The following is a 21,091-nucleotide window of genomic DNA, read 5'->3' as shown; positions in this document are numbered from 1 at the left end:
TTTCTGTACAGTACTCTGTGTCCCTAGATCAGTTACACTTGCTGGACAAAATGATACAACTAGCTTTTCTGACTATTGCTGCTGTGAAGTCCATTAATTAAACTACTCTTACAGTCTGGAAACATGTCTTTGATTCCTTTTTCAAATACGTCCGTAATAACATTTCTACAGTTTGAACTGTCACACCTTTTTTTCCTGCCTTTTCCTGCCTAAAATTATTTAATTCAGTGAAAAGGAGTTCCTTTTAATAAATAAAGTATTTGAATAATTCAAAGTGTACCTTTAAATAGAAAGGCAGCACTTCTGGAGCTGTCCGAAGCAGAACCAAAACCTTGTGTAGTTTGCATGGGTTCTTTAAAAAAAAAACCAACAACCAGCCAACATGTTCACATTTTTTGTCCAACACCCACAGACACCTTGTGCTACTAACCCAGATAGAACATCCCATGGTGGTTACTGCACAGTTTTGCTTATGTTCCCGTGACTTTGGTGGAAGCTCTAAGGAATATCTCAATTCCAGATACCTGTATCTGCAGCCTTCCTGAGTTATGCTCACACCAAATGTTGTGGAGAAATTCACCTTGTTGGGTATGCTGAGGCTGTAAAGTTTGACTCCCACTTTTCTCCTTTACTTAGATAATGTATTGAGGTCTAGATGCCTGTCACTGAAGATTCTTAAGCTCCCATGCTCAAAGCTAAGCTGAGAAGGCTAATGAGAGAGTTCAACATTTCCCTGAATATACCTTTGGTGACCCTGAAGACAGAGATGTGGTCCAATTTGACCAGCCATACTCCCTGATTAGATGGGCTTTTCACAACCTGTGAAACAAAATCATGCAGTTCCACTCATGTTCCATTCAGAACGTCAGCAGAATGTGGCTGAAGTGTTTCTTGGCTGTATCATCCCTGCTGCTGCAGCAACAGAAGCACTGCAAATGCCAGACAAATGAAGAGGAAGCCCGAAACCATCCACACAGGAAAGGCAAGAAACACCTCTACACTTCCAGAGACCCCCTCCCAGCAGTGAAGTCCTCTATTTTGAAAGGGCAGCAGAGAAAAGCTTAAATTATAGTAGGTGTCATCTAGTCATGTATCGTGTTTTAGGCCACAGGGCAAGAAAAGCTGCAAGTACACTTTCTGTGTAGTATTCATGGACTTGCTAAGTCTTCCTCCATGAATTTGCTTACTTTTCCTCACTGTGTCTCTTCCATATCTTCTTCTTAATTATTAGCTGATCACTTGAACTCCCATGTATCTCCTGTGTGAGGTCCAGAATCACTCCAGGATTGATTTTAATTCCATACCTTCTGAGCCTCTTCCTCCAGGCCCTTTTGCTCTATTCTAATCCATGTCCTGTAGAAATACAGGCTTATGTGATAGCACATTAAAGAAGCAAAGAGGGAAGACAACAAAAACATAGATTTACTTTCTTTTTTTTTTCCCCTTCTGGTAGCATGGATAGAATATTAAGCTGACCAGATTTTTATAAAATTGGTAATTAATATGTAACATACCAAGTATTTTAGAACTTACTTATCCCAAGCCAGCACTGGAGCAGGTATACCTTAGAAGGGAGAGACTGCAGCCTGTTAAGTACTCACACTGAAACACTGGAAGAGTCAGAAATGAGGAAGGGCAGAGAGAAATCACTACATCCTGACTGCACACCCCCTCATGCTGCTCATTGCCTCACTGATGGGACTGAGTGTGACCTGTGGTGATAACAAGGGTGTCGAGAGGAGTCTGGAGTGAAGTTGAGCCTGGGAAAGAAGGAGGGATATTTTTTCCCTAAGTGTTCTAATGTTTGTCTTTTTTCAAGTTTCCCAATACCCAAATCTGTAATTACTTATGCTAATTGACAATAAATTAAGTTAAATTCCCCAAGTTGAGTTCATTTGGCCCATGACAGTGATTTCCCTATTTTTATCTTAGCCTAAAAGCTTACTTGCACCTGTTCTTCCTGGTTTTGCCCCCATCCTGCTGGTGTGGGAATTGAGCAAGCGAGCAGCTGTATGGGTACCTGACTGTTGGCTGGGGTGAACCCACCACTGTCATCTGGACAAGTGCAACAATGAAAGAATTGCCAGGAGAACAGATCTTATTAAAGTACATTTTCTAATGCTTGGAAGCCATCTACCAGATAGATAAAAAAGACACAAAATCCTTCATAGCTAAATGCTGTATTTGTCATCTGAAACTCAAAGGATGATAATTTTCAACATTTTTAAGACTATAGAATCACAGAGTGGTTTGGGTTGGAAAGGATCTCAAAGATCATCTAATTCCAACCCCCCTGCCATGGGCAGGGACACGTTCCCCTAGACCAGGTTGCTCAACACAGAGTATATCACAATTACTACCATGGGGAAAATACTCAGCTGAACATGAAAACTTGACTCAAAGGCACAGGGAATTATTAGCTGCTATATGTGCTAGAGACTTCAGCAGTTACTGCACACAAACTTGCGCAAGTGCATTCAACTTAGTTGCCTCCCCATTTCAATAGAGTTGAACTATGGCCAAGTGCTTCACTAGAGAGGAAGACGTTTTGGTTAATTGCCCTCCCAAGGCATTAACCTTTGAATTATGCAAAATTGGGATATGTCAGAAGATGAAAGCATCCAGGACCCATTCTATCTCTTTCATGTTTTTCAGTTTTCCCTCCCAGCAGCACTGTTCAGCATGCACAACCCAGTGCCACAGCTCCCAGCAATGCCCCAGCCTTCCTCCTCAGCCACTAGCCCTGGCTGACACAGACCTGTGGTTCATGAAGAGAGATGCAATCAGTCAAGCCCCAGGAAAAGAAGTTTTCTGCATTTATCTCCTCTCCCTGATGGGTACATCATCACCTCCTGTCTCTGGGGCATGTGAGTTTCCTTGGAAATCTTCTGACAAATCTCTAAAAAAGCCTCTGCAAGGCTGCCTGCTCCACCACTGGCCAAGAGCAGGGTTGGACTAACACAAGGAATGCTATGAACATGAACAAAGGCCACTTAGTGAGGCAGCACCCCTTCAGCCCAGAAACCACACCAGGCTCCTCTCCAAAATAATTTCAAGGGACCCTCAAAGACCCAAACCCTGCCCTCTCACAAAACCAGGCCCAAAATGAAAGTTTGTCTCCTGCCAGGGAGTCCTTCAAGCACCCTGAAACCACACAAGCCAAGAGGGAAGGACCAAGGCTTCTGTGGCACTAAAACCCTAGCTTTACCTTTTCCTCAAAATTAGGAGCTTTTCAGAAAAATGAAGACTCCAAAAAAAATTAGTGGTGTAATGGCACTAATGTAACAGGGTCACTGGTGGAACAGCTGTAAGATTGGTGAAGTATAGAGGGACAGGGAAATCCAACTACCAGCAAAAAAAAAAATTAAAATCAGCTGGTCCTTTCTGTGCTTTGAATGGACAAATGTTTATTTTCCTGGACAACTGAACTATTTTGAAATTGTACATATTCCTTAAATCTGTGCTTTAAGCAAATTACAAACCGCATTTGAAAACTATTTCCTAGACATTGAACTCAATATCCTGAGCCTAAGCAGGTGAACTTACCAGCAACAAAGAAACTACGACTGGGCTATTTTTAGTTAGCTTCACCTCAGTAGCCACAAACTAGGCAATTTCAGTGTTAAGAGCTGAAGAATGAATATTACCAGTATTTCTTTCGCAGATAAAATGAAATACGTAATGTGGCTCATACATTTTTTGAGATGCAGTTTTTTAAAAAAGATTCCATTCAAAACCCAAGACTTTTTACTCCATTACACATAAAAGATATAAATTTCTTCAGCTGTTCTGTTAAATTCTTAACACACATTTTCAAATTTGGGGAAAAATCCAAATCCAATGCGGAGGTTTCATTATGTTTTCTTCTTCTTGTTAAACTAAAACCAATAAATAATAAACACATCCTGCCTTTAGCTGCCTACAACACTGCATTTAAAAAAAATTGATAATAACTCTGTGCTTCTGGATATGTATAGCGGATTTGTATAGCAGATTTATCTCTGCCACTGATTGGAACAGATCCTGCAGCACCTGTCACTTCCATACTACCAGTTAGTTCCAAATGCACTTTATTCAGATTGATTTTTTAAATGAATTTTTCTTTTATATATATATTTTATATATATATATACACATGTATTTCATATATAATATACATGTATTTCATTATATGTAAAAATGAGTACTTCTTGCTTTATACATCTGTAAAATATATTATCAGTGACCGATTAAAACTCAGTGCAACCCCAAGCCTGTCTTGATGTTTCTTAAGATCCTGTGTAGAGCTCTCTCTGCATTTATCTCTGACTTGTGATTATCCTCACCTGTAGCTCACTTCTTCACATCCCATTTCTGTTCCTGTCATGATTTGGCTACTACCTCTGACATCTGATAAGCCAGCAGATCTGTTTCAATATGTCCTTTCTGGATTACTGGGACAAAATCTCACCTAACTTCAAATATCTAGGGCAGAGAGATTTATGCTGATCACTGCCAGCTCCCTGGTAGAGACCCACTCCTCTGGCTGTCTGTGTGCCACTGACAAGGCAGAGAGCCCAAGATGACCTAGTTCAGATGGAGACATCCAAATTGGTGAGGTAAATTCCACTGTCTGTATTAGATCTTTATTAATCACCTGCTATTAATATGTTCAAGATCACAAAAATGTACATTTTGACAATTTATCACTTTCAGCTGTAATGCTTTTGTATTTCTATTCATAAATAATATGCAAATCATTAAAAAGCCCACTATAAAATACATATTTTTTGTATGTCTGCTTGTATTAAAACAAGAATAAAATATAGACAAGTTTATTGACAGCTGTAAATGTTATTGTTGATGCAAAATAGACAGCAATATTCTACACTTAAGCATTATAACATTTCCCCATTCAGAGCAGAACCAAATCTAAAGTAATAAAATTATTTCATTCAGTGAAAGAGTTCTTTTTAATAAATAAAGTATTTGCTATGCAGGTTTTGATGAGATGAAATTATTACAGCTATCAAACCTTCTTAATTAAAAGCTACAAGTTACTGAACAAAAGTGAACTCAGAAACACTTCCAGGAAAAAAAACTGCTACAATACAGAACTTAAGTGTTTGTTTTTATAAATATATATACACATACATACAAATAAAAGGAGTGTAAGGGATAAAAATTCTTTCCTTTACACAAAGGAACTGAGTACTCTCCATTGACTCCAAGCATTACATTTAAATACCTCATGCAACTGCTTTAGCTCCTGCAGGCCCTGTTCACATTTTTATTACTGGTTAGCATTTTCTCCTGAAGGAATTGAAAAACAAACCTGCCTGTCCTCGTATCTCCAGGATAAAGAAAGGAGAGGCTTTGTTTCTTAATTAATCCTGCTTTTTTCAATACAACCATATGCCTACAGCACTGTAAGCTTTTCACAAATATTTTGCGAGATCTAAGATTTCTTCAAGTTAAGGTCCCTTATTTTGAAATAATCAAAACACAATTGATTCTTTTAAAAAACAGAACTGAGCAAAATGTTCCATGTAGTAAGGTAAATTTCATTTAGTAGTCCCAGACAGAATTCTTCAAACATGGAGATAGCAATCTTAACCAAGGAGTTTAATACATACTCAGAGGGTAAAACATGTATGCAACACTACTGAATTCACATAATGCATAGAAAATGAATATTTTCTGAAAATGCAGTGTTTATGAATGTATTCCATGCACAGTTTTCTCAGATGAATTGCAAAGGAAATCTTGGCAGGTAATGTTGGAATCATCCCTTAAAGGATTTACAAGTTGACAAAAACCACACGCAGCTACTGGGTCTAACTCTGTTGCCTGTGATCGATTAGCAGTGGCCTTTTTAGCTTTGAGAAAGCTACGTACTTTCCTCACTTATAAAGCGATCTTCCATTCATCTGGCACAGTATTCTTGTTGATTTCCCCTGTGTAAAAGTTCTTCACCTTCAGATATCACTGCTGGGTGCAGACAGCTTAATTTCTCATGCCTGAAGTAAGTACAGCCTGCAGCTGCTTGCTCTGCCCATCCATGGAGAGAGGCATTCCAGCAACAAGGGAAGCCAAGTGAGATTTGAAGCAGCTACACAAAGGCCCCAGTTTACGTCCTCCCATGCCAGGCAGCCCCAAGTCAATACAACTTAAATACCTTGGAGTATAAACTGTGGGACCCCAAGAGTTGCTTCCTCTGTGATTCATCCTCCCTAGCTAGAGATAGACAGGCAGTAGGGAAAGGCAGTCTCATTGCTTTAGGCACTTGAGTTTAACCCATCCAGAGTAAACCTTTATGCCAGTAATCGAAAACCCAGCATTACCTTTGCTTTCTTTGTCAGGCAGTCCAATTTTTTTTTGTCTGACAACCCTCAAACACGATTTTTTTTTTCCCCGAGACACTATAGCAATATGTTTTATGGTTTTTATGTCTGACTGCTGGTGAACTGATCTGCAATGGGAAAGCAAAATGTTTACACAATAAACCCATAAATCATTCTGTAATCATTAACGAGCATTCTCAAGATTTTACTGCTAATGATTAGAAACCTAATTCACTGGAACTGGTCACTCACTATATTTTACAAAGGAAAAAGAAGTCACTGGTCCTTCACGTTCTGAGAAGGGGGATGTGATAGTAGTGGTCATCCTCAGTCAGGAGAGAAATCTCATTCCATTCCCTTCGGTATTCATCTGGATAGTTTACTTGAAATTCCTCAGTATTAAACCTATGAAGTCTGTAAACTCTTATCTTTACTTCAAGTACATATCCAAGAAGAAACAGTTCAACCTGAAAATGAAAGACATATATAAAACATTTATTTCTAGATGTAGAAAACTAAACTCATGATAATCCAAGTTAGGGCAAGTCATTTAGCTTCAAAACAGTAGACAAGGAATAAAAGGGGCCCTTTTGCAAGAGGAGTAAGAAAATTAAAAGTTTGAAGGTATTCTCAACAGTCCTTCCACTGCTCTTTTGCATGCAGAGGATATTCTGGTTAATGCTTGACACTTTGGAAACATCCCTCCTCCACCTGATAGGATACATAACCTGCTCCCAAAGCCAGCTCACACAGTGTAGCGGGGAGCAAGAAAGGAATAGCTATTATCAAAAAATTGATAGACCTTGAAAAATGGGAAGTCTGCCACCTTGTGATCACTTGCTACATAAGGAAAATATAATAGCAAAGGGAAAAAATTTCCTTGTACTTCACATGTATGAAACTTGAGAACTGGCATCTTCATTGACACTTCTTGCAAAGGATTGCTTAGTCTGGAGAAATGCTTTGGGAAAAGTTCATTTCCTTGGGCAAAGCCAGACAGAGCAGAACTTGTCCAGTTATAATCAAACTGCTCCTAAAGATGACTGCGTCACGTAACAGTTGACTTGATAACTGAAATTGATTATAAAAAGTAATTGCAGCCATTGGAAAGGGAAACTACTTGCAGACTGGCAGCATGGAGCTTAGATGTCAGTACTTAACTCCTCACTAAATATAAAATAAGAAGCAAAAACCTTAACATAGAAAGGTGAACAGTAGAGTTCACATTATGTACTTTTAACAGACATTAGATCTCACGGGAACCAAAGAATGGGGAAAAAACAGAGGGATGCTACAGGGTTTGGCATAGCGGAACAGACAGGAAAAGTAAAACAACAGGTCAAAACTGCATAATCTAAAATTATTTTATATATCAAAGGTATTGTTGTTCTAAACTATGTCTTACTGACAGCCTGCAGCATTTATTTTTGTCCCAGCAAGAAAACTGTCCACTCTAACTATGTTTTCTTTCCTGGAAAATAAATGGCTATCCTCAGTCCACTTCCCTGCATCCCAAAGAAGAAAATGGGCCAGCTATCATGGATGATGTATAATTAAATCATCTAATCACATCAAAGATGGAATAAGTTTTGTGATTTATATTTCATTTGTATCCTTACCTGGTCTAGGCAAATAGAGTCACCTATGGAGTTCAGATGATTCATCATGAAACTCAGAGGGTCAGACGAAGTATCACGAGCAAAAAGAAGGCTAAAAAGGTTATGTACAGGTTCTTCCCTGTTCTTTATCTGCTCATAGGCTTCAACAACTTCATAGAGCATGATGAACTTTATGGCCTCATATAGTTTGTGTTCCTTGCTTTCATCAGAAAAGAGTGTATTACACATGTTTTCTCTTTTTTCATGATCTTTAGTAGCACTTATTTCAGCCCACTGGAAAGCACACAGAAGAATATTAATACAATTATTAAGAAATCTATTTAACACAAAAGATTGCAAAACAGGAACAGATACCTTTTCTAAGCATAAAGCACCTATTAACCAACACAGTTCAGGCACAACAGGATTTGCAGGCAGCAACCCACAAGATGACCAAGGCCAATTGTATGAGGTTCAACAAAGCCAAGTGCTGGTTCCTGCACGTGGGTCACAGCAACCCCAGACAGCGCTACAGGCTTGGGAAAGAGTGGCTGTGAAGTTATTCAGTGGAAAAAGACCGAGGGTGCTGGTCAACAGCTAACTGAGCATGAGTCAGCAGTGTGACTAGGTGGCCAAGGTGGCCAATGGCATCCTGGCCTGTATCAGGTATAACTTGGCCAGCAGGATCAGTGATTGTCCCCCTGTACTCGGCACTGGTGAGGCCACACCTTGAAAACCTGGAGAAAATGAGGCTCAAGGAGAGACCTTGTCACTCTCTACAACTACCTGAAAGGAGGCTGTAGCGAGGTAGGGGTTAGTCTCTTCTCCCATCTAATGTGATAGAACAAGAGGAAAAGGCCTCAAGTTGTGCCAGGCAAGGTTTAGATTGGATTATGAAATAATTCTTCACCAAAAGGCTTGTCAGGCATTGAAAGAGGCTGTCCGGGGAAGTAATTGAGTCAGTGTCCCTGGAGATATTTAAAATACGTGTAAATATGGGACCTGGGGACATGGTTTAGCGCTGGTTTAATGGTTGGACTTGATCATAGAATCACAGAATCAACCGGATTGGAAAAGACCTCTACGATCATCAAGTCCAACCCTTGGTCCAACATCGCCACGGTTACTAGACTATGGCACTAAGTGCCACATCCAGTCTTATCTTAAAAACCTCCAGGGACGATGAATCCACCACCTACCTGGGCAGCCCATTCCAATGTCTGATTACTCTCTCTGTAAAAAGATTTTTCCTAACATTCAACCTAAACCACCCCTGGCACAGCTTAAGACCATGCCCTCTTGTCCTACTGCTGGTTGCCTGGGAGAAGAGACCAACTCCCACCTGGCTACAACCTCCTTTCAGGTAGTTGCAAAGAGTGAATGATCTTAAAGGTCCTTTCCAACCTAAATGACTCTATGATTCTATGACAATGAAAATTCTATGACAATGGGAAAGAAAGCAGAGACTCCTCCTAGTGAAAATAGGCAAAAATCCATCTCACTGGCCAAAAATAAAATAAAGTTGGGAGCTAGACCTCATTCCCAGCAACAGCATAATGCATCACAGAGCTGCTCTGAAACAATTTGTTAATTGTAAGGATTTATTCATTCTGTTGCCTTGAAACTTTTTTCTTTAAAAAATCCACTTTAAATGCAAAGGAAATACAATAGTTGGAGAAGCAAATGCACCATCTGTTTGCTCCTCCCCATTTGGGGAGGTAATCCAGAAGCATCTCATACAGCATGTTTATTTTTTATCAAAATGATGAAATACTGCACTTGATGGCAAGGACTAGCCACATAGCAACAGCTGTGGGGAGGATGGCCTCCCTAACTTGCAGGGGACTCTTGAGTACTCAGCCTAGTGGATCCCCAAAAGCTGGACTCCCCTGCAGGAGAGGTGATGGCCTTCCCAAATAGCTCAGCAGTCTGGACCTGGGAGGGAGGCTGACTGCCACAGAAATATGTAACCAGAAGCAGTTCCCGAACTCTGTCTCAAACCATTCCTCAGAGCTTTTATTCCTCCCAACCATTTCCTAAATACTCACATTTGTCTTTAATGCCTCCATACATTTGCGCAATTTCCCAAAGGCATTGGGACCTGTGTATCTTTCTGGCCCAAAACTGTATTGCTGAATCCAGTTACAACCTTGAGAATACAAAAGCTTTTCAGGAAGCTGGGAAAAAACAAAAGGCAAGCTAATCACGATCATAACAAGAAGTAGAATATAAAGTTATATAAACTTGTCTACATACAATTTACGATGTGGTTCTATCATCTGGTTGTAAAAAAATCAGCCTCATAACTCAACTGCTATGAAGGAGGATCCATTTGACTGCCAAGTCCTTAAGAGACTTTTAAAACAGGGACAGTCAAAAAAAGATGAAAATATGCTCTCAGCAAAATATATAACTCACACTCTGGAAAAGCTGGGTATTTCCAAATTCAGTGAGGTACTTAAGATTACAGACACCTTCCAGGTTGCACACGCATCTCTACAGGCAGCAGCAATAGCTCCCACCTCCTTGCCGCTATCTGGAGCCCAGGGCAGGATTTCTCCTGCTCCAGCAACATAGCAGTTCCCAAGTAAGCCACTGGACTTTGCATGGATGTGGATGATGAGGATTCAAATACCCTGTTGTGTTAAGGGAGTGATATCTGTCCGGGTGGCAGTAAAATGTATCCATCCACTTTTTCTTATCTTTCCTTTTTCTTTTTTTTCTAAATATAATTTATTAATATCATTATTTATATATATATTTAATATCATTATTAATATCATGTTCACATAGGTATGCTTATATCATGGACAGTTTTTCAGTTAAGTAGTTAAATGGGTTTGAAAACCTTCTCTTTAAATTCTGATAATGATTCTCTACTTTGACAGCCAACACGTCAGTTTCCACACTGAACAAAGCTTCCTTCTGCTGTGCAAGCATAGCTGAATTGTGTTCATTTAGAGTATGAATTTTACCTTCAATATATCTCTTTCCTTCATCCATGAAGGAAAAGGAATGCCTTGGTTGAATATCTGAAAAAGCACCGCTCTTACTGCACTATAGTTGTCTCTCCTGACTTGTCTCAGGTATTTGATATGACAGCTCCAAAACAATTCTTGATAAGCCTAGGAAAAGAAAAAAAAAATAGCAATAAAAAATTTTAAATCTTGGACAAAACCCATGTTGTTTGTAGTCCAGTTCCAAACTACTCATAAGAGAGAGTTAGGAAAATAAGAGAGTATATTTTTAAAGTTTTATATACACAAAAGTGTTACACCATTGTGGTTTTTGCAAACACCCTAAACTGGCACTGCCCCTTAAGAGTGACTCTGCACTCTCTAAAAACCCAGGGACTTGTTCAAGTCTCTGCACTGTTGCTAGCGTAAACGTTCACATGGTCAACCAAATTACAGCACATCAGCAAAGATTTCTGTGGCATAATAGCTTTAACCTCAGCCACTTCACAACTTGCACTGACACATGAGATGCAGCAGCAAAAACGCAGAAACAGGTATCTGGAGAAAACTACTTTTGGCAAAAACATCTCCTTACACTGACCTGAATCCATTGTGCAGTGGTGACCTGAGGCTGAGCAGATCTGGCAGCTCTGTGCTGAAGCGGGCAGCCCTTGTTCCAGCTACACACTCCCTGCACTTCCTCTGCATTATCTCTGGCTCCTATCTGAGCCCTTGTTGAGACAATTTGGAGCAATAAACTTGCAGAGAATTAGGAAGAGTCCCACAGGCTGCTGCATCACTCTTACAGTTTGCTTCCTGAAGGGGGCAGCAGGATGCTCTCAATCCCTGGTCCTCTGTCATCTCTCTTCCTTCCTCACCCCATCCCACCACCACTTCTCAGCTGCATTGTCTCCCCTAACTCTTACTTTATCAGCTGTGATAGTAAGCCTACTAAAATCTTCCTGCTGCTTCAGCAAGCCTGGGGGGCTCTGAGAAGGCTCCTGCTGGATGACCCGTTCTATCAGCTCACCATTGGGGTGGACCACATCCAAGAGAAGATGTGAGAGCCGGCACAAAAGAGGGAAAGGGACTGCTTAGCTAGAACTAGGTGAGAAAGGAGAGACAAGACAAACACGGGATTGGTCCTTTTGGGAACAGCAAGCATGTTATGCTAGTTAAGGATCTCACAAAACCTCATCCTAAGATGTGCTCCTTACAGTGACAACTTCTTGATATAACTAGCCATCCATTGGCTGCTCCATATATAGGAGTTTCCTTTTCAAGTCTTATCATCTAGAAGGCTCATGGATTTTCTGAAAGGTCTTTTTGCCCAGTATGTGCTTGCAAATTTATTAGAAGTTTTGCTATCTTTTTGTTACTTGTTCCTCCAAATAGTTTTTGGCCTTCCGTTTTGTTCTGTGAACTTCTGGCATTGCTGTGTTCTTGCATTTAACGTGGCAAAGTTGGATCTTTCCTCTGTTCATCTAGTGAACACAACTCCAGCTTTCTGAAAACTATCTTCTTTTTTCTATAATTCCCTTATGCCGCTGTTTAGCCTTATCAGTTTCTTTTTACCCTAAGTCCTTCTTGGTATGCATTTGCTCTGTGATTCGAATACCGTGACCTACAGCTACACACATGCCAAATACACTGGTGCACTTAAGCTGTGTGTGTCTTGCTTGCAGTACCTTCTGCAGGCGAAGATGCCGGCACAAAGCTGGAGCAGAGGGATGGTGTGCAGAGGCATGGGATGGCCACTGCCCAGCACACTGGCTCCACGCCTGCTGGGCATCACCCAAGCCGGCACAGGTCACATGCAAGCTCCTGCCCTGCCTGCCTCCAGCTGCAGCTGATGGCACCGGGGACAAGGGGCCTTAGCGGCTGCTGGGAAGCCTGCCAAGCACTGGCTGCTGTCACATGGACCTTCAGAGCTTTGAAGAGAACTGGATTTGATGCGTCATTCCTCCCTGGAATGAGAGTTTTTACTTTAAATCAAAGGCTGGCCAAGTGATAGCACCTAAGACCAAGTTATTTGGGCTTTAGCACTGGGGATAATTTTCCTTAAGGGCGCTGTGTATGTTGCTGGTGCTAGAGGGGAGAATTCAGAGAATATGCAAAACTAAAACTTCATCAACATTTTGGCCCATATTGTTGCAGCCTTTATTTAGACCCATGTTCATGCTGCCCTTTTTGCTTTTCATTTGATAAGCCAGTGTAGCAGGCTCTGGCAGCTACTGCAGCTGGTTGCACTGGCAGTGCTATTCCTTTCCCAGGTACTAGTTCTCCCTCATCCTCATGCAGCGATTAAAATTTAATTCTTACCTCCCTCATGTGTTTGGCCTGCTTTGTTTCTCCTTTCCACTCTCTTGCACTATAACCAAGTAGATCAACTTCTGTCAGCACACTGAGATTCCCTAAATTGAGATTGATTCATAGATTAGTTACCTTCTGCTGTTCTACATCTAAAAGGGAGTTGCAGGGGGATTAATGAATGTGGTATGACAACAAAAAGATTACTTATGAGTTTTCTCTGAAGGTAGTTGCTCCACCTGAAATACAAATGATAAAACAGGTGTCAATGAGAAGGTGTAAGAGGTCAGTATTTACTGAAATAAGCAACAGCGGGGAAGATTGAAGTCTGCTTAATAAAAACCTACCATTTCAGTAGCTGTGCTAAAAAGCTGTATAGCCTTCTACAATACCAAAAAACAGCAGCAAGGAAAGACATGCTTAGCATTAGCTGCACTTTCACTTTTTGCCACACGAGACACAAGGATTCCTTGGTAGCTGTTGTCCAGGACCACACCTCATGCCTTCCTAAAAGAGACATAAAAAGAGAGGAAAAAATCTTATCACTGTTTTGAAATACTTGTTTTGATTTGTTTTCTTACAAAGAGAAAAATCATCCGAGTATGATACTACTCCAAATGAAATACAAAACATGACATGTAAAAGATGACTATATTTTACTTAATACATATACTTTATATACTTAGTTTTTCAAGTTTCTAGGGGTTTGAGTGCACATAGTTCACATTTCCAAGCTTTCCTCTACACAGTGGATATAACTACATCTATAGTTACTGTATTGTAACTATATATATAGTTACAATGGAGTTACAGGAAGACTGGTATCCAAGCAACTGTTCAATAAAACAAAAAAAACCCAAAAACCAACCAACAAAAAAAAAATAATTTTTTTTAAATTTTTTTTTTTTTTACTTCAGGATGACCTGTACTGTCATTACTTTGTCTCTTAAGTCATGGCTTTAAAGACCAGTAGTTCCTAGGACTTACTTGTAGTTGACAAGTGGGCCATATAAGGCAATATTAGCTGACTGAGCATCATACAACTGCCTGGGGAATTAAAGGAATGTTCCTGCCTCAGTTTGGGCAAGTTTAGGGTCAATTTAAAACTCCCCAGGGATTTGGTAGGAAGCTCAGGAGATCATCACAAAGGAGGTGCACTCTCACTGTTCTTACAGACATAAATGAGGACACGGTTCTGTCATGCCATTGGCATTACAGACAGGGTTAGAAAAGGTTATGGTTGTCTGTTGTGGATAAGAAGACCTACAACTGAGAGAGGGCCTCGGGACTGAATAGTTGTCAAAGGCAGCATCTGCTCCCTAAGTGAGAAATTCGTCCTCTGGATGAAATTTGAGTATAGGAAATTCCCAGAGTTTATGATCAACAGCTGCTCTGTTATTATGTCTTTAGTAGAAAACTTTATGAGAGCTCAACTTTTTATAAAGGCATCCCCAGAGAGGGCTGTAAAGATCCTTCTACGGAGAGTCCACAGAGGGAATTACTCATTCAGCATAGTTTTATGTCAGCTGAACTTCTGCCCCTCCTGGCTTTAACAGGAAATTTAAGAGGGGCTTAAGTTTTCCAAGAAAGTTAAGCCCATGCACTGTCGACAACTATCCAGTCAAAGAGTTACATACGAATCCCAACCTTGGCAACGAGATAAACAGCAAAGCATGCATTTTGCAAGCACTGTTGCATATATACAGAGCACTGCTGATATTTGGCTTTTCCAAATATTTTGTTGTTTGAAGAAGTTTTATTACAGGATGCTGTATGCAAGTCATCCGGCGGCAAGACACAGACCTCATCTCTCCCATGAATAAAACGCAGGTTAAGAGCTGTACATGAAAAGGTGTTAATAAACTTTAAAGAAGTGATTCGAGATGGGGTTGGGCTGCTAGTTCCCATTTACACAAACACTGTGTGCTGTGAACATACAAGAGACAGGTCTTCTCTTAGCTTCTGCTCATAGGTTGCACCAAAGTGTGCATATGTAGCGTGACTGGGAGTTTTCCCTGCACACACTGAGGAGTAAAAAGCAGGAAATGCATTCATGCACAACCAAGAAGATCAAAAACCAGAAGCCCCAGGAAATGTTTATTACTGATGCCAAGTAACAGACAGCAAAACATCAGTTGTAAGGTTTGGAAATGGAAAACCTCATGGAAAGACTGGGACACTCCCACTTAATGCTCACAGACCCATATACACACACTCACACATCTTACTAGGGACACTAGTAAGAACATTGTCAGTAAGCACACAAATTTCTACATAGAGAGCAACAGCTGAGAATTAGTAACAGATGACAGTATCAGCAGAATTAAGCCATTGCAATTTTTTCTCTCTCTTTTTTAGAATAAAGACATCAATATTGAAAAACCTCAGTGGACTCTGAATAACTGAACCTTCTGCCAACTAGAATGGAACTTGATGGCTTACATTCAGCCCATGGATCAGTGGGTATTCTGGATTTACACTGTTGTATACGAAACAATGATGTTTAAAATTAAATTTGTTAACACCAATTTAAACACACAGTATCAAAAGGAAGATGCAGCAGACTTTCATTTCGCTACTTAAAATGACTGTATGGTTCACTCCCATTTTTGATTTTGAACAAACTGGGTCTATAAAAAGCAAGAGCTGGTTCATCTGTTAAAATGACATACTTTGCTTTATGGAGTACCAAGAGATACATGGGAATGCAAAATATCTTCCTTTACACCTTTTACAGGCAGAAAAATGAGAGGTTTGTATCAGCTTTTAAACTGAATCAAGCAATCTTTTGAAAAAGCTTTTGATGGTAATAATCCTAAAAAAAAGTACTGTAGTTCAACAAGCCCCCTTTTCAATGCATATAGTTAACAGGTGCATGAGCAACTGCCCTTCAAAGAGTGCCGGGAAGCACTGGCTTACTCATTCCCATCAAAACAACAAATCCATGTCAGAGAACATGAGATAACCAAATATTGTTCACCCCTTTTTATTTAATACGGGGAATTTATAAATAGGTATTACTCTAACAGAAAGCCTAATGGGAGATGGGAAAACCAGCAAACAAGTGATTTTGAGTATTTCTGCTACACTTGTATTACAGCATACCCTGGACTTCATAAACTTTCCCTCCTGTCATGGGAAAGCTGCTGTTCAAACAGCACTTTGTGATTCAGTTACTACTTCTGGTGCTTATGTCACACTTAGAAATGTAATTACATTTTTTATTCAAGTTAATGACATTTAGAAATGGCAGTTGGATTGTGAAGTGTTGCTGGTAAAAATACATCATGAACATAAATTAAAGAAGGCAGCAGTTTAAAATAGATATTTCCACCCCCTCCCAGCCCTCTCAGAAACTGAAGAGCAATTAAATTAATAACACACTGGTGGGGGGAGTGAAATAGACTCACAGATTTTTAAATCCATTCCCTGTGATATGGACACAATTCATCCTGTTCCTCAGGAGGCTGGTGCTGCCAGCAGCTCCTGGGCTCACATTTTTTTGAAGACTGACCGTGAGCATCACCATGAAGACAGGGAGGCCTGACTCTTCTCCCATGCATAAATTTGGATGAACAGAGGCTGACCAGAGCTGGATTAGGAGCTGATAGCAGTGTTTATTTTACAATGCAAGTAGTACATTGTGTTTTCTTTTCATGCCACATAAGCTTCCTGCTAATGCCAAACCTTAAGCTTTTACCACCCACAAAGTCATCAGGAGAGACATGCAGTAGAACAAAACCAACAAAAAAGGCCAGAAAAAAAAGAAAGTAGAGACATCTGCAACACCTTCTTCCTTCTCAAGTAAGTCAGTGTCTAAAAGACTTGCTTCGCATTTGACTCCCTCACAACGTTTTTGGAGGCTGCCATCTTAAAAATGCATAATTCATGAAATCCAAAATATAAGAGATCATCTTGGGAACTAGCAGACTACACTGTATGCATTACTGAAGCACAATCCAATATTCCAGCATGTCTGATGGCACATTCACTATTTTACTTTTTTCCTCCATCCCTGTAACAAGGCCATCAGAAAGACAATAGTCTTCCCAAATTTAAACCTGACAGTGTGATTTCTTTTCAGGACATTCCTCTTCACTGTCTTTTTGGAACTGAAAGTAGGACATAGTACTTGTCACCATAAAGTGACCAAATTTCATACTCCCATCACACAACACAATGTTCCTAGCTTCCAAAAAGCAGGTATCCCCTCATTCAAAGAGAGAGACAGAATGTATGACCCCTGTGTTCTAACTCGTCTGCTGCCCACCTGTACTCTCCTTCTCCCTCTTCTGTTGGATCCAAAGCTAGGAAGAGAGACTTCTCAACTGAGAGATGCAAGGCTTGGCATGGAGGTCCAAGTCTGCCTTTGTTCACTGTGTGCCTGCAGAGTTCTCTTCACAGTTGCATATTGCTTTTTTCCAGATTATATACTATCAGTACTGAGGTATGTTATAGAACAGGCTAAGTCCCTCTTTTAAGGTAAAACAAGCAATCTTACCCTTACAGAGCAAGCACCTGTATGATGCACACACATGCACAAACACCTCAACTGAATGAACCAAGAGGGAGACCCAGAAAAAAAGCTACTGCTTATACAAATTCAACACCTACAATAGATTACATCCCATAACAGCTTAGAAGAGAGAAATGTGCCTTTCTGAGTGGTGCCAAGAGAGTACAAATTCTTTGATTTCCCAGTTTATTATCAGTGCTGCACCAAACAGAATTAAAAAATACTTAGAACAGATCAAACACATACCAAGATATGTAGGAAGTACTGCTGAATTCAATAACTATTTAATTGCAAAACCCTTCCTTTACAGAGCAAAGTAACGTCAGCTTGTTAAGCAAACCTTCACCTGTTGTAACAAACAGCTAGAGATGAGGATCTCTCCTTGGTATAATAAGAAAAAAAAGAATAATTTACAAGCAAAGATGGTAATCATCAGTGACTCATCAAAAGTTCAACCATGTCTTCTGATCAGATCTCAATTTCCACTCCAAAAAAATAACAAAACACAATCCCAGCCCCAAACCTTAACTAGAATCATGTAATTACCTAGAAAATTAAATAGTTTTGGTATCACTGAGGTCCATCACTTGCAAGAAAGGTTTTATTTACACAGCTGTCCTGTGTAGGAGTCCCAAATACTCTCTCAGTTCCTTTAATCTTCTTTCAGAAAAAAAATAGAACATCAAGGCTGGCAGCCTTCTTCAGACTTGATCATCAACAGGACCCAAAATTCTGGTGTTAACATACCTATCCAGCTGTGACACTCACTTGTTCCTACTGTGCAGCAACAACCATCCTGTGTTCTCACCTACTGTGTGATTACCTAAAGTACACCCTATTAGAGTTACCTTTACAAAACCAATTTCAGCTATATAATCAAGATATTAATGCATGCCCTAGCCTGCACATACCATTTTCCCCTCTACAAATGCCTACGAGAACAAAGGAAAGTTCACTTCTTGCTTTCCTGTATAATTCAGCTTCCTTTTTAAGGCACATGGTGCTTCATCTAGGACATTCAAATGAATAATGCTCAGCCACACTTTCATTTAAGTAAAAAAAAACATGAGAGAAGCCTTCTAAGAACTTACAGTTCAGAACACTGGATTAGAAATATAGCATTTAATGTCACAAAAAACATGTATCCCTATAAAACTCTTTCCTGAGTAAAAAAAAAAAAACCCTGAAAAAATAAAATAATCTCCTTTTAAAGAAGGAGTCTCTGAAATCTCTGCTACTGCGTTTTTCTTAATGTGGAAAAAATTCGTTCTCATTCAGAACTGCAGTTTAATGCCTGTAGACTTCAAAAAGAACTTACATAAATGCACTAAATCTATTATCCCACTCTAAGGATTCTTATTATGCTTGCTGCAGAGTCGCAAGTTGAGTCATCCCTAATCCTGCTCATGTTTCCTTCTGGTTTACCTATTTGCAAACACAATTCTCAAAATGCTTTTCTTTTTTTTTTTTTTTCCTTTGTTGTATTGAATCCAAACTGGTAGATTAAAGAAAATACTTACCTCCTCCTGAACATCTTCTTACACTTAAGTCTAGTTGACAGGTATAAATACCTTGGGTTTTTTATGTTCATATGTCTAGATAACTGAAGCTTGATTATGGGGGAAAAAAGTTGGAAGCCTTATTTAGCAATAGCAATTATTTTCCTCCTCCTTTTTTAAAATCTTGTTTGCTAGATAGCATAAGACCCAAACCTCCAAGGATGCACAAGGACGCTCAGGAGGCTGGTGATACCACAGGCAACACCCCTCCTGGTCTCTCCATACAGAGGTCCACTGGCAGCTGCTCTCTCCCTGGGGTTTTCCAGTGTGGGAAGTGACCCTGACCCTGCCTGGATGCAAGCTTGATCCCCAGCAGTGCAGGCACCAAGGTCATTGCCACTCCAGAAAGCAGGACTTGTTTGAGCCTGCCACCTGTTGCCCCAAAGGAAGGGACTGGTAGGCTCTGTGACTCCAGCACAACGCATGGCAGCGGCCACCATGTCAGCACCAGAGGAGGGATTCAAGTAGCCAAGTAGAGGAGCCTCCAGCTGCACACACAGAGGGGTGAAAAGCACCTGGATTGAGGAAGTGAGAATGCCAACAGACAGTGGTGTGGGAAAGATCTTGATGTGAGCAACAAAACAAGCTGCTTATTGGCCTGCGATGGGCAGCGCTTCCGGGACACAACACCCGCTGAACAGCCCTGGATGACTCCCCAGTCCCTTAGTGGTCACCAGCCAGCTGATTCCCAAACAGCAGTTTGACACCTTGAGGTATCCTCTGCTGAAGTGTTGCAGCCCTGTGGAGAAAGCACAAGGAATGCCAGTCCACTCTGCAAGCGCACACTGCAGGGCAGTACAAGGAGTTTTAAGTTTTTATCTGATGATAAAAGGTTATCCCAAGTGATAGCCAGACAAGCAGCAGGATCAAATAACCCAAGACAAACAAAAAACCAACTCTTCTGAGCTTGTTTACTGTCTAAGCAAAAGGCCAGCCCGCCTCTCACCAAGCTGCATCCATGTCGCTCGTCATTCCCAGCTCTATACAGGGTCTGACTGCTGCACCCAACACAGATTTTATGTCTGTCTTCAGAGCATGGCCCTCCCCAAAAGTGTACCTGATTTTGTGTGCAAGCCACGCAGAGCTGTGTATTTTTCACACTGATTAATAATCACACATAATTTATGGTTAATAATCACAAATAATTCACATCTCCTGATGGCACATCAGATCACAAAGCTTCTGCTTTCTCAGGAGGTGTGTGCAGGGGTTATTTCTGCAGTGATACCTGTTCGCTTGGGAGTTTTACTTGTGTCTTGCCCTCCTTCCAAGACTGACTAGAAGCAGAAAGCAAGCCCACATTAAGCAAAGTACCAAAGCCATCACTCTGAACGCAAATGACAGAAACTGGTCTTGCATCTCTTTCCCCGGCCTCTCAGAGTTGAACCTGATGGAAGTCAAAATTTCAGCTTTATTCTGCAGAACTCATGCAATTTGTATCGAAGCAGCTGGACTGTTTAAACCCTGCCCTCTCTTCGTCATTTAAAGGGCAACACTTTCAAACTGGCATATTTTAATTAGCTCAAGCACACAGCAGTCCTCTGCCTTTTTGTGAGAGTGCACTACAGGCACATCTTGCCTAAAATCTTAACCAAAAATGCATGTTGAGAGGTAAAACTGAGTGCATTAGGAGAACTTACATTTCAGTTACTATCACTCAGTGTAATACTAAAGTCATAGTTAATATAAACATTTCACAAAAATGTGATTTAAGACCGCAGAATGTTCTGTGTGGAAGCTCTCTGCTTGCAACAACATATTACTATTATTATCATCATCATCATTATTATTATTGCTAATGCACAGTCTTGTTACAGACATTTCGATG

At 40.4% G+C, this 21,091-nt stretch overlaps 1 protein-coding gene across 5 annotated transcripts in view; it reads right to left on the bottom strand.

The window, feature by feature from the left end:
• Window positions 1-4,603: 4,603 nt before the first annotated feature.
• The window catches only part of OTULINL (OTU deubiquitinase with linear linkage specificity like), a 28,957-nt gene continuing 12,469 nt past the window's right edge, over window positions 4,604-21,091 (bottom strand). For 4 of the 5 annotated variants that reach the window (XM_027663788.1, XM_027663784.1, XM_027663785.1 and 1 more), the window contains exons 2-8: window positions 13,536-13,695; window positions 13,396-13,427; window positions 13,201-13,292; window positions 10,897-11,046; window positions 9,970-10,098; window positions 7,943-8,215; window positions 4,604-6,790 (exon numbers count right to left, since the gene is read on the bottom strand). In XM_027663788.1, coding sequence (XP_027519589.1) covers window positions 6,611-6,790; window positions 7,943-8,215; window positions 9,970-10,098; window positions 10,897-11,046; window positions 13,201-13,292; window positions 13,396-13,427; window positions 13,536-13,615 — 936 coding nt within the window. In that variant the 5' untranslated portion in view covers window positions 13,616-13,695 and the 3' untranslated portion in view covers window positions 4,604-6,610. Of the gene's footprint in view, window positions 6,791-7,942; window positions 8,216-9,969; window positions 10,099-10,896; window positions 11,047-13,200; window positions 13,293-13,395; window positions 13,428-13,535; window positions 13,699-21,091 lie in introns of all 5 variants that reach the window. The other variant, XM_027663787.1, reaches the window with a different exon arrangement.

The sequence above is a fragment of the Corapipo altera genome, unplaced genomic scaffold (genome assembly GCF_003945725.1).
Source record: "Corapipo altera isolate COAL_440 unplaced genomic scaffold, ASM394572v1 73, whole genome shotgun sequence".
NCBI classification, from domain to species: domain Eukaryota; kingdom Metazoa; phylum Chordata; class Aves; order Passeriformes; family Pipridae; genus Corapipo; species Corapipo altera.
Note: the sequence above shows the minus strand (reverse complement) of the source record. Positions and strands in the feature narration are given on the sequence as shown.